The 12,616-nt window shown below is 33.2% G+C and overlaps 1 protein-coding gene across 8 annotated transcripts in view; it reads right to left on the bottom strand.

The window, feature by feature from the left end:
- EXOC2 (exocyst complex component 2) overlaps nucleotides 1–12,616 on the bottom strand; it is a 250,636-nt gene that overhangs the window by 66,075 nt on the left and 171,945 nt on the right. For all 8 annotated transcript variants that reach the window (XR_011965863.1, XR_011965864.1, XM_072603658.1 and 5 more), the window contains 2 exons: nucleotides 10,532–10,598; nucleotides 6,349–6,465 (listed from right to left, as the gene is read on the bottom strand). Coding sequence is in view for 6 of the 8 variants with exons in the window: in XM_072603658.1 (XP_072459759.1) it covers nucleotides 6,349–6,465; nucleotides 10,532–10,598 (184 nt within the window). In the remaining 2 variants the exon portion in view is untranslated. The remainder of the gene's footprint in view (nucleotides 1–6,348; nucleotides 6,466–10,531; nucleotides 10,599–12,616) is intronic.

The raw sequence follows: 12,616 nt of genomic DNA, 5'->3' as shown, positions 1-12,616 counted from the left end.
CTAAGACTCAGTTTAAGTCACATCTCTTCCATGAAGGCATGCCTGACAGTTCCAACCCTCAAAATTCAGGATAACATGAATAGCTCTATTTCGGGGTTAGTTAGTGAAAGACTTCTAACTGGTTTCATTGAGCTTTAGGTTTTGCTGATCAGCTAAGTGTCTAATACAGTGGATTGAGCAATGGACTAGGAATCCAAAGGCCTATGTTTGAATATTGGCTCTGCTACTTATGTCCTATGTGACTGGGCATATAACTTCTTTTGGTCTTAGTTTCTTCATTTGTGAAATGAGAGGATTGGAATAAATGATCCTTAAGGTATTTTTCAGTTCTAAATCTCTATGATCTACATTAAAACAAAGCTTTTGCATATTTAAGTGCATTTTTACTTCTGGGACAAAAAACTGAAGTAGATTTTTTTGAGGGGCAAAATGTATTTAAAACTTTAATAGTTTTGAGATTATCCATTCATTTCATATTTAGTTCCACTTTTATCTGCAGTAACTAGTAATTATTTTTTCTTAAATAGAAATATGAAGATAAAATACATCTTAAAAGCTATTCTATCTTATATATCATGAATTATGTTATTATTATGTTAGAGAAGAAAAAGAAAAGTACAATTTGATTAGCTTAATTATATCATCTCCATCATATTTCATCTTCAATCATAAATGGTGACAGTTAAAAGTAAAAATGCTTCTGACATAGCCTGTGATTTTAGAAAATTTTTAGTAAAAATTCCTTTTTACCTTAAAGAAAAATATTAGTTTCTGAATGAAATAGACATGAAGACAGCACAAATGTTTTTTATTTCAAAGATAAGAATTATTTCAATTTGACAATCTCTACAGAAATATTGTAATTAAGGTATGTTAAAAATCTACACTGGAATCATTAAATATAAATTAGGTAAATGAGTTCAGGCATTTTAATATTTATTCTGAATGCCTTACAGATAGATTCCAGGACAGATGGAAGGATGACACTGAAAAATATTATTAAGCAACAATCTGTCAAATGTAAACAAAATCAATGCCAAGTAAACGATTAATTTTTAAACACTGTACATCCTAGTCAAGATGGCACTGGTTTATTTTACCAAGGCTTTTAAGAAACAATACAATACCAGAATGCAATTTGAAAATTTTGCCCAACATACACACACACAAAATCTGTCTTTCACAAAAACCATGCTTTAAGTGCTAATTTAAGTGTGTTCTTGTCACTGCATCACTACTCTATAAATTATAGTTAAGCATATGTTAGGTTACTCTTTCATATGTAAGCTAAGTTCTGATGTCTATTTTAAAACATAATACTAGTGGATGGCAGATTTTACTTCACTTAGCACGCCTTCAGGGGTAATAAATATTGAGGTTAATTACTGCTTCCTTTTCATTGTTCTCAATGCTTCCTTCTTCTTGTCATAACAGCAGGGAGAAGGGGGTTCTGTTGGTGGAAAAGTGGAAGAGCGTCCAGAAAATACCATGACACCCGCACATAAGAGATTCCTTCGAGATGTTCTTAACTTACTGCTGGGTGGGGAGTAATATAAAAATAATGAAGTAATGGTATCTAAATGCATAAGTACTTCCCTCATATTATTTAAGGAATAAGATAGTGGGAAGGAGGCTAATGTATATACATAGTGGTGAGATAGATACTAATAATAGTAATAAAAAAACTGACATTTCTATATTGCTTTAAGGTTTGCAAAGTACTGTATGTGTGTATATGTATATGTGTGTGTGTGACACACACATAAACAAAAAAATGTATTTGGTTCTCACAAAGGATCTTAAGGGTCAAATGAAGTCAGTTCAGGCTTAAGGCTAGGAGCAGTGAAATTTTGACACCAGGAAGCTTTGTTCTTCAACTTCCTTTGGGTCATCATTGTGTGAAGCCCATGTTATATGCTGAAGGAGAGGGGTGAGAGATAAAGAGGGGGACTTGAGGACAGAGAGTAGAAGAGGTTTAGAACAACTGCTGTGGGAAATGTGATAAGAAGTCAATAATAAGTGGTGATGGGAAAGCCCCCAGGTTTCCCCTTAGGTTTACAACAGTGTATATAATATTGCTTCTTCCTCATATGCACATGCTACAGCTGTAATTCATAGTAAAGCAAACACATATGGCCTATGGTCTCCTTCGGCATTATGAACAAGTAGCATGAAAGACTGATTTATGTTAATTCTGTCACATGGGGTCCTATCTTCCTTAAGGTACCCCATAACTGACTATGCTTTTAGGCTCATATTAATAAGCCCTATCTCCTCCATGAATATCTGCTTGGTCATTATAATTATTACTAAACTTCCATGAACTTCCACAGAGCTTTCAATCTTTATCACATACCCATGCAATTTTCTATTGTGACCTATTCTTTCAGACTGCTTAATCCTATCTCCTAAGTAGACTATTAATGCCCTTGAAGGCAGGAAGGGACCATGTTTTACATATATGTGTATGCCTTTGCACACACACTATACTCATTCAAAAGAGATCAGATTTATTATCTTTAAAATTACTTGGTGTTCTAAGGTAGAAAGCAATGTGATCAATAAAATGACTTCATAATTCTAAAGAACTGATGATGAAATATGCTTTCCATTACAGAGACAAGACTTAGGGTGGAGAAAAAGACACATATAGTTTTGGTTCCAACCATTGAGAGAATTTGTTTTGTTGACTATGCCTATTTGTTACAAGAAATTAGTTTTTCTTTCTTTTTTTCCCCCTAGTGGAGTGGGGGTAGGGAGAGAAAATAGATTTCTGTTAATTTTAAAAAAGAGAGATGGAAAGGAGTGTGATAAATGTGAAATGCTGCAAGTACTTTCAGGTGAGATAACTATATCACTTGTTTTACTTTGGTTTCAAGAGTACCCTCAAGAAGTGGCAATAATCTATAAATGTAATATAAAAGCAAAACATGTTAATAAAACTAAAAAAAAATTACTTGGGGTTGGACTAAAATAATATCCAATCATTATTAGTTGTGAAATAACATTTCACAACAGAGAGGTTTTTAGAATAAATTTTTCTGTAAAGGAACTTCCCGCTGACATATCAAAAAGAAGTATCTAGTTCATATTTAGGTTAAATTGTAGAGGTAAAAGAGGCCATAGGGGGGCAAAAATGAAATTTCTAAAGAGGTTTGGAATGAAGATGACACATTCACAAGCAGCAGGCTGTTGGCTATTCTTTGAAATCTCAGAAAGTTATCTTTATCACTTAGAATGATGGGATATGGAATACTATAGTTAGAGAGATGATACAATTCCCTGGAATCACACAATTACTTTCATCAAAACAAAACTATATGCTAAGACTTACTGATGTTATCAACAGCACAGCCACAGGTTCCTTCCTCTTCAACTCCCTCCCTTAAGTAAGATTTTAAAGTGGAGAGTGGTGGTAGAATCAAATCCTACTTGTGGTAAATTTTGCTAACATATTTAAAATGAGCTAGCAGTCTTCTATTTACTTTTATAAATGTTAAATGAAGACCTCTAGGGACTTTTAAAGACAATCCTTCCAGAAAAGAACAGAACCAAGGAAGTGCCACTAAGAATGACTTTGAATTCAAATGGAAGGAAACTGATTTTTGGTATTTGTAAAAAAAAAAAAAAAAAAATTTACTCGTGACCAAAGTGAAACAAGTTTGGTTTAAGGTTTGTAATGGGAAATGTTTTAAAAGAGTCACCCTCAGGGATCAGCTGGTGTGGCCATCTGATTCTAGAAACAACAACTGCTCACAGAGTCCAAAACACAGGTCTGTCAAGCTGGCAGTGTACCAATTTTTATTTTCTTGATGTGGTTTTATTTAAAAACACATTCTTTTATACTAAGAGAATATGACTATTCTATATCTTCTATATAACTTTTTTGTAATTTAAAGTGAATTTCAGCTGTAATTTTGAATGTACACAACCATAAGAATTGGATACATACTTAAAAGGATATGCATAAGTGTTTATTTATTTTAGTTTTTGACCCACAATTGTTTCCTTTACATACACCAACTTGAATTCAATTCACATACTGAATGTAGAGAAAGGAAGAAATTAGATTCGAATAAAAACTTTTCTCTCAAAACCTAATCATATTTCATAGTTTTACTTGCCACAAGTTCATACAAAAGAGTGTTATCAGTAACAGAAGGAATCCTAGCTGAAAGACAGCCCTGTCAATCAGTCAGATGATGACCAAGAGGAAATCTGAGCAGATTCAACAATGCAGTGCATTATCTTAGGAGCTCCGTATTAACAATCTCTTAGGAAGCAACAGTTTCAAAAGAATTAGAAACAAGAAAAATAAATTAACTTCCAATACACCCCTCCCCTTGAGACTATTGGCTTTTGAAAAGGATGTAGATAGGGTTTGATATTCACTGTTCGTGAGCACTACCTTTTTGTCAACATAAAAAACTCTACACCTTTGTGGTGGTTTCCTGTCATCAATGAATTCACCTGAAATAAGGAATGACAACAAAGATATTATGCACTAAGTCAGAGGACCTTAATCTAAGGTCCATCAACTTTTAAAGTATCTATTTTGATAACTGTATTTTAGTATAAAACTTCATTTTAACAATTTGGTTTCTTTGCAATATTGTCTATTTTATTTTATGCATTTAAAAACATGTTCAGAGAAGAGGTTCATGGGTTGCATCAGACTGCCAAAGAGGTCTGTAGCACCAAAAAAAAGTTAAGAATCCATGCTTTTAGTATTGTCAATTTGGTTGTCAAATTCTGACATGGTTGATAAATTTATCATTTAAGGTGTGAATTATTTTTTCACTAACTTTTAAGGAGTTAAATTACTAACTTTTGAGGAGTGGAAGAATGGGAAGAAAAATACCCTTTAGCTACAGTTGTTGACTGTATTCTCTATGGAATCTTGGTTCCTAAGACAGTCTGGATGAAAAACAGGAAAGATATCAACGAGTCGTTTTTGTTGTAACAATCTGGTGTCCTCCTAAGTATGTTCCTATTTATTACTCTGTAATAAGTAAGTAGTTCCTTCCTGTTACTCTGTAAAACCATAGAGGACATAGGCTTATACCAGGAACTAGATAAAAACCAGAGTTTTTACTTCTGCTACAACCAGCTCCTAATCATCTCATACAATATTTGGATGGCATTCAAAATAATCTCCAGCAAATATGCTGGTACCATTATTAGATAATGTTATAAAAATGAAATACCATTCTGAGAGAAAAATATTCATGCTGTACTGGAAGAGATAACATTTTACTTGTAAACAACAAAAAATTTCTGGAAATAAACTAGACACTTGGCCCTAAATGCCCTAAGTCACAACATTTCTCATCAGGATGATTAATCTTTACGAAAAGGCAGGAAAACGAGACACACATATAAAGCCGCCCACCTTGACATTTTCATTCTTTGAAAAAAAAAATCCCAATCTAGAGTTCATGAATAAGAGCCATCATTTTAAAAATGATGCACTTCATCAAGAATACCCTTAGAGTATAAGATTAGCAAGATTATGATCTCTCATTCTTTACATTGAGAAAACTGTACTGACATTAAAAAGTAATTCTGGCACAGTTTTACTTAGAAATCTGATAACTCTTTGCCCAGGAAGAAGAAAATCTTTAATAACAAAGTTATTTCATTTTCATAACTCTCTCTAATCAAGCAAACTAATATAAACAATAAAATATAACTTTTTTTTAAAACTTCAGTTACTTAAATAGAGGACTTGATTTTCAGCCTAAATCTATGATTTTAAAGGAGGAAAAATATATGTTTTTGTTTGGGGCAAAAAATCTTTGACATCTTTTATCTGATAGGCTTATTTACTCTTAGAACTACAGATGAGGTAGAATGGGACCAATGAGCAAGAAAGGAGTACATATTTTCTTGAAAGAAATAGGCAGAAAGAAGATTAGTGCATTTCTTCTGATTAGTTGGGGGAGCTGCTTTACATTCTGCCTCGCTGCTGACTATAAGCTTGTTAATGCAGCCTTCAAAACCTTTCTTTATGAGTCAAATCCAATGGCTCCTAAAGAACTGGGTTGGGTGGGTTTTTCCTTTCATGTTCTTTTCTTTCATTTTGGAGAGGTACTTTTATAAAGGAGGTAAATAATTCTCAGAGAGGACTAGCTAGTTAAGCTATTTCGAGGGTAAAAAGCTCTCAAAAGAAATAAAAATAAAGAACATCATGTTTGTATTATAAAGATGTTTTTAAGGTAAACAGGGAGAGGGAAGGGAATCATTCAAGTACTTGGAAGGGATAGAGAGATAACTGGAAAATAAACTGAAAAATAAGTTGCATTAAAATAATTATCTTGCCAGTTTTACACAAACAATGTTGCTTACCTGTGTTATTTTTTCTATTCCTTGAAAGTTGTGTTTTTCAAAATGTTCAGCTATATTTAAGAAAGTGTGACGTTCTAGGTAACAGCAATTACTTAGCACTATCAAAAGCCGCTGTTCCTAAAGCAAATAGATTTTGGGAGAATTAAATTTAAAACAGTAAACAAACAGCATAACAGTACAGAGAACACATTCTTAAATTGGCTTTGAACATGGTCTTTTATAAATATCACTGGATAGTTTTTTGTTTCTTATTTGTTTCTTTTCTAATATTCACAGAGAACTATAGGAGAATTTTTTATACTGATGCATCATTACATGGATTCATATAAGCCAAAAGTCAAATCATCTCCTTACAAAATTTAACACCTATATAACAAAAGTCTGATATAACCCATAAAGTGTCTTATATGTGTATACAATGCTCCCCGAAGAGTTCTATTGTATTAATGATTTCTTTTGATATGTTTGCTTATTCTAACCCTTAATCTTAAAAAGAAATATTTTTAAATAGACTTTTCTATAATTAGTCACAAAGAAAATATGAAAACTGTCATTTATAATTTTAAAATATTTTGAGACTCTGGAAAATAATTAGGCCCTAATATATAATGATTACCTAAGAAGAATTTTTAAGATTTTTCTTAATGTCCCCATGAAGTGGCCAAGATGTATACCAAATTACCAATGATCTCTTAGTTAATTGCTAAATCCAATGGCTTTTTCTCAATCCTCATTTTATCTTGCCCTCTCTGCAGCCCCACAACACTGCTGATCACTCTCCTCCTTGATATTTTTTTTCTCTCTAGGTTTTCAGGACTCCACTCTCTCCTGATTTTCCTCCTTCATATATGACTACTCCTTCTCTGTCTCCTTTGCTGGATACTCACCTGGTTCATGACCTCTAATTATACCTGTGCCAGGTTTGCTTTTCTTCTCCCTCTATACTAGTTCACTTATTGATCTCTTCAGTTCCTATGGATCTAATTACCATGTCTATGCTGATGATTCTCAAATTGATTTATCCTACCCCAACCGCTTTACTGACTTCCAATCTCAAATCTCCAATCGCCTTTTAGTTATCTCAAACTGGAGTCTAGAAGATATCTTAAACTAAACAATTCCAAAATGGAACTCATTATCATTCCCAAAAGACTTCCCTGCCTCCTACCTTCCCAATTACTGTAGGGTGCAACACTATCCTCCCATCTCTCAGGCCTACAACCTAGGAGTCATCCCGGAACCTTCACTTGCTCTAACTCCCCCACAGTCAATCTGTTTGCTAAGGTCTGTCAATTTTACTTCTGTAACATTTCTCCAATATACCCTCCTCTCTTCTCTGACGCTGCTACCTGGTAGGGGGCTCTAATCACCTCACACCTGGATTACTACAACTGCCTACTCACAGATCAGCCTGCCTCAAGTTTATCCCCTTGCCAATCTATCCTTCAGTCAGTCACCAAAGTGATTTTCCTAAAATGCAGGTCTGATCATGTCACACACAACGCCTTCCCTTCCCCCCCATGTAATAAACTCCAATGACTCCCTATTGCCTCCAGGAGCACATACAAAATGCTGTTTGGCATTCAAAGCCCTGCGTAACCTAGCCTCCTCCTACCTTTCCAGTGTTTCAATACTTTACTCCCTGCCATATACTCCTAGATCCAGTGACAGTGGCCACCTGGCTGTTCCACAAACAGGATATCATCTCTTAGCTCTGGTTATTTTGTCTGGATGTTCCCAAGGCTTGGAATGCTCTTCCTCTTCAATACTGCCTCCTAACTTCCCTGGCTTCCTTCAAGTCCCAGGTAAAATCCTATTTTTTTACAGGAAGCCTTTCTCAACTCCTCTTAATTCTAGAGCCTTCTTCTTGTTAACTATTTAATATTTATCTTATATACAATACAGTACCTGGCAGGTAGTAGGCAATTAATAAATGACTACTGATTTGATTCAATAATCTCATTCTGTCAGGGGAAAACAGAGGGCAAATGATTTCCCTCATTTTGGCAGTTTATCCTTAGTGATTGAATACGGTTAGAATCTAGCTCTCCCAATTCCTAATCTAATCTCCTAACTACTGAAACACTTTCTCCTTTATCACAATTAGTAGATCCAAATGCTGAAAAATAAAATATAACATTATACTTCAGAAGAATTATTTTTGTAAACAAAATTCTAAGAACTGAGTTCATATTGCTACCATGATTCACTCAAGAGTACTTTTTCCTATGGTCACTAATGTGTGAATGTATTCTCTGGAATAACCATGACTAATTTAGTACCTTGATTTAAGATCCTCTTACTAAAAACAAAGCAAAAAGCACTTTCCAGGAAAATGTTCCTACTCTGCACTTATCAAAATTTTCTGCATTTAACCAATGTAGAGAGCTTAAATTAATTCCAATTCAGTGCAATGGATGTGAAGACAAATACCATTTTTGCCCCTAAGGTAAACAAAACATATGTAACAACAGTCCTTGATGTCATAACTGCTAAGCTATTCTTATACTTTCTAATATTTCAATTTAGATCATGCCAAAAAAGCACCTTCAAAAAGTAAACTCCCCAAGCCTTGCACAGGTACTACTTTTTATTCCTGTTAAGTACTAAATTTTTTGAGTGGGAGGGACCTATACACTAACCAAATTTTCTCAGCTATAAACATGATGACAAGGTTAAGAAATAGTCACTTATGAAGAAAGCTACAAAGAAGGTTTAGGTATAACTTAAAAGTCTTCAAATAAATAAGGACTATGTAGAGTCACTAGAATTAATGTAGCATTGTGGAACAAGGGGAAAAAAAAGAAATGAATAGCGAGAGTTATATTCTTTTGTGAGTCCCATACAGCTCCTTAGTACAGTTTCTACAGTAAGCATGTACTAATTGTGTGTCAAAATGAAATGAATGGGGGGAATAGTAACTGAGAATAAGAGACAAGTTAGCACTGACAAATGATTCCGTCAAGCCTGGGAAAGACCATCGCTACAATTACTCCCCAATCTCTTGTTTGATCCATGACCTTGTAGTGTTTGCAAAGTACCCAGAATAATAAGAATAATATATCATTGGTCATTTAAAATATGTCATCTTACAACAAATCCTAAATTGTTTTTCTAGGAAAATGTTGAAGTGCCCATTATCAGTTTAATCAACTGGTTATTTTGAATACTATTTCACTGACTCTTACTGCCTAGAAATTTCTTTTTTCTTTACTTTATAATTTTATTGATTTTTTTCTACGGTACAATTTTCTTTTTTTCAGCTCCAACCCTACAGCTTCTCCACAAAATGAGAACAGTCACTTTGTTTCCTTCAATTACTGAATAAAATCTAAACTCCTTTGCCTGACATTCAAAGTTCTATATGATGAGGCCACAATTTACTTTTCCAGCCTAGTTTCATTTTAGTCCTCTAAACATATTCCATGTCTCAGCCAAACTGTACTATTTGTGCCACAAACATCCTTTCCAGACTCTTATCACCTAGCTTCTGCTCCCTGCTACTCCTCACTTTATCTATCTGCTGAAATCCTAGGCTTTTATCAAGGTCTAAGCTAAAATGTCACCTCCTCCATGAAATCTTCTATGATCCTCACACCAGAAAATTACTTCTCTTTTCTCCGAACTCCAAAGCACTTTGTTTACATGTCTATCTCACAAGGAAGCCAGTGTTAAGTCACATTAGTTATTATATAACTTGAACTGGAACTTTAGCTACAAGATCATTGCCAAATAAGTTTTATTCATAGCACAGATGAAAAAATTAATCTTTTCATTAAAACTCAGAAGAAAATTTTATTTAGTGGGTCCAAAGTGTCACACAGGGACGCCAGAAGAATTAAGATAATACTCAGTAATTTAATATAATACACTACTATAAATAGTTTAACATCCTAATCTTAATAATATATTAACAGTATAGAACCAGTGAATAAAAAGTTGGCCAGGTCCTTAGGTATTATCCAATCCAGCTCTCATTTTGAAGCTAAGGAAAACAAGAGGTAGTGAGGTAAAGTGACTTATCTGGTCAGATAGTGGAAGAATGGCCTGAGTTCTATCCATTGATCTATGATACGACTTTATCTCCAGACATGAGTATTTATTTAGGAAATAATTTTTGCACAGTTAATTTTTAAAAGCCATTGCCTCTACAGCGACCCCCTCCCTTTTATTTTCCACTTACTGAAGACAAACTGAAGTCTTCATGGATACTTCCAAATAAATCAGGAGAGGAAACATCAACTGAAAGGCTAAAAGTAGAAAGGAAGGAAGTAGTTATAATAACACCTCTATATGATCTGACCATCCTAAGATTATATCTCTAGAGCCAGAAGGACCTTAGAGGTCATCTTGTTCAACGAACTCATTTTATAGATTAGGAAACTGAGACCAAAGTTGGTGTCTAAACTCTAATTCTTTGAGTCCAAGTTGAGATTTCTTTTAACTAATCCATTAATTAATTATTTTAGTCAAGATTATATGACATGCTGCAAATTTTCTTCCATCTAACTGCCAATTGCTCGAAGGAAGCAATGTTTTCTGACTGTTATGGTAAAAATATGGAACTTCTCTGTTTTTGTTTTAAGATTCTTCTGTAAGCTGTCTTAACAAAGTAAACTTTGAAAAATTTATTAGTAAATAAGTGTTATTTTATTTAAATTCAAGTTATATACATACATATGTGGTGACATGTTTTTGATTGCCATGGTGGGTATCCAAGGATTCAGATACTAGAAACTCTTCAAAATCTTAGAATATAGGCCTTAATAATTTAAGACAAATTTCAAAATTACATTTATTATATTTTTAATTACCACATAAGCTCTGGATCTTTAGTAGAATTGAATAGTGTCTTCTAAAGTGATAAATCATCATTTAGTCATTGATTCTTCAAGTCTCCTGAATCATTTTCAGGTCTATATTTCTTTCTAATTTTTCATAAGCACTATCTATAGTCAACAAGCATAGTTTTTAAGACTAGTACACCATCCAAGTAGCTCAATATATTTAATTACAAGCAATCTTAAGAGAGATTATTATTTTCTGTGCTGTTTTAAAAATTTTAGGAATATAATTTTTTTTTAATATGAGCCAACTGTCATTTGACAAACTAAATTTTTTGAGTTAGAAACTTATCAGAATGGCTAGTAACATAGCTTTGCATATGTGTACTTCCAAATAACTAAAAATATAATTACATGGTTTCTAAGTTTCCTCAGAAATCCTAGATGAATTATAAAACAGTTAATCTGTACCATAAATTCAAACCTCTAGAAAGAGCATTATAAAGAGGCTCCACAATATGTTAAATATAATGAGATATGTATAAGAAAAAACTTTGAAGAACAAATTCAAAGATTTACTAGTCGTAGCCCAACAAGTCAATTATACTAACAGAGTAAGCCTGGGGCAGGTTCCTTTGCCTCTTAGAGACTTTAATCATGTGTAGAATAAGGATTATACTGTTTCAAGAACCTACCACACAAGACTATTGTAGGGAATCATAGGATCACAGATTTAGAGTTGAAAGGGACCTTAAAGGTCACTGAGGAGAATATATATAAAGGTGCTTTGTAACCATTATGATATATAACTATATCAACAAGGATTATTACAAATACTACTAATGAGACTTTATTACCAAAAACAGAATGACATTGTTATTGACAAAATCAATATTTCACTATAATAATTGCATAACAGATTAAATAAATAATATTAAATATTTAAGGGCATTGTGCTGTTATAAGCATCATATATACCATAACAGCAACAATAACAGATACTTATATGGAAATCTATAATTATAAAGCAATATGCAAAATTAGCCCATTCAATCTCTTTATAGGGTGTAATAATATTCTCTAAAATGTTATTTTTTGCCATGTTCTATAAAGTGTTTTGTTCAAAATCTGGGTGGAAAAAAATGTGATCAACTTTATTTTTCAGGTCCATTAGCTGTCACTTAGGTCAGAATGTAACCTTGATGAAGGCAGATGCTGTGTTTCAGTCAAAAATAATTTATGAAAGTAATTTAAAGATTTAATGCTATCTCAATTAAACTACCACAGAGGCATCAAGAGTGAAGCAAAACAACAATAGTATTTGGAGGGACAAAACATTCTAGAATTTAAAGAGAATAATGAAAAGAAAAGGAAAGAAGAGGAAATGGCACTTCTAGACTTCAAATTATAAGGCCATAATCATGAATATTATTTAGTACTGGTTAAAAAGGTGGAAATTACAACTGTGGAATAAGTGAGATAAG

This window comes from Notamacropus eugenii, chromosome 4, assembly GCF_028372415.1.
Source record: "Notamacropus eugenii isolate mMacEug1 chromosome 4, mMacEug1.pri_v2, whole genome shotgun sequence".
Lineage (NCBI taxonomy): Eukaryota > Metazoa > Chordata > Mammalia > Diprotodontia > Macropodidae > Notamacropus > Notamacropus eugenii.
This window is presented reverse-complemented; position numbering and strand designations above follow the sequence as displayed.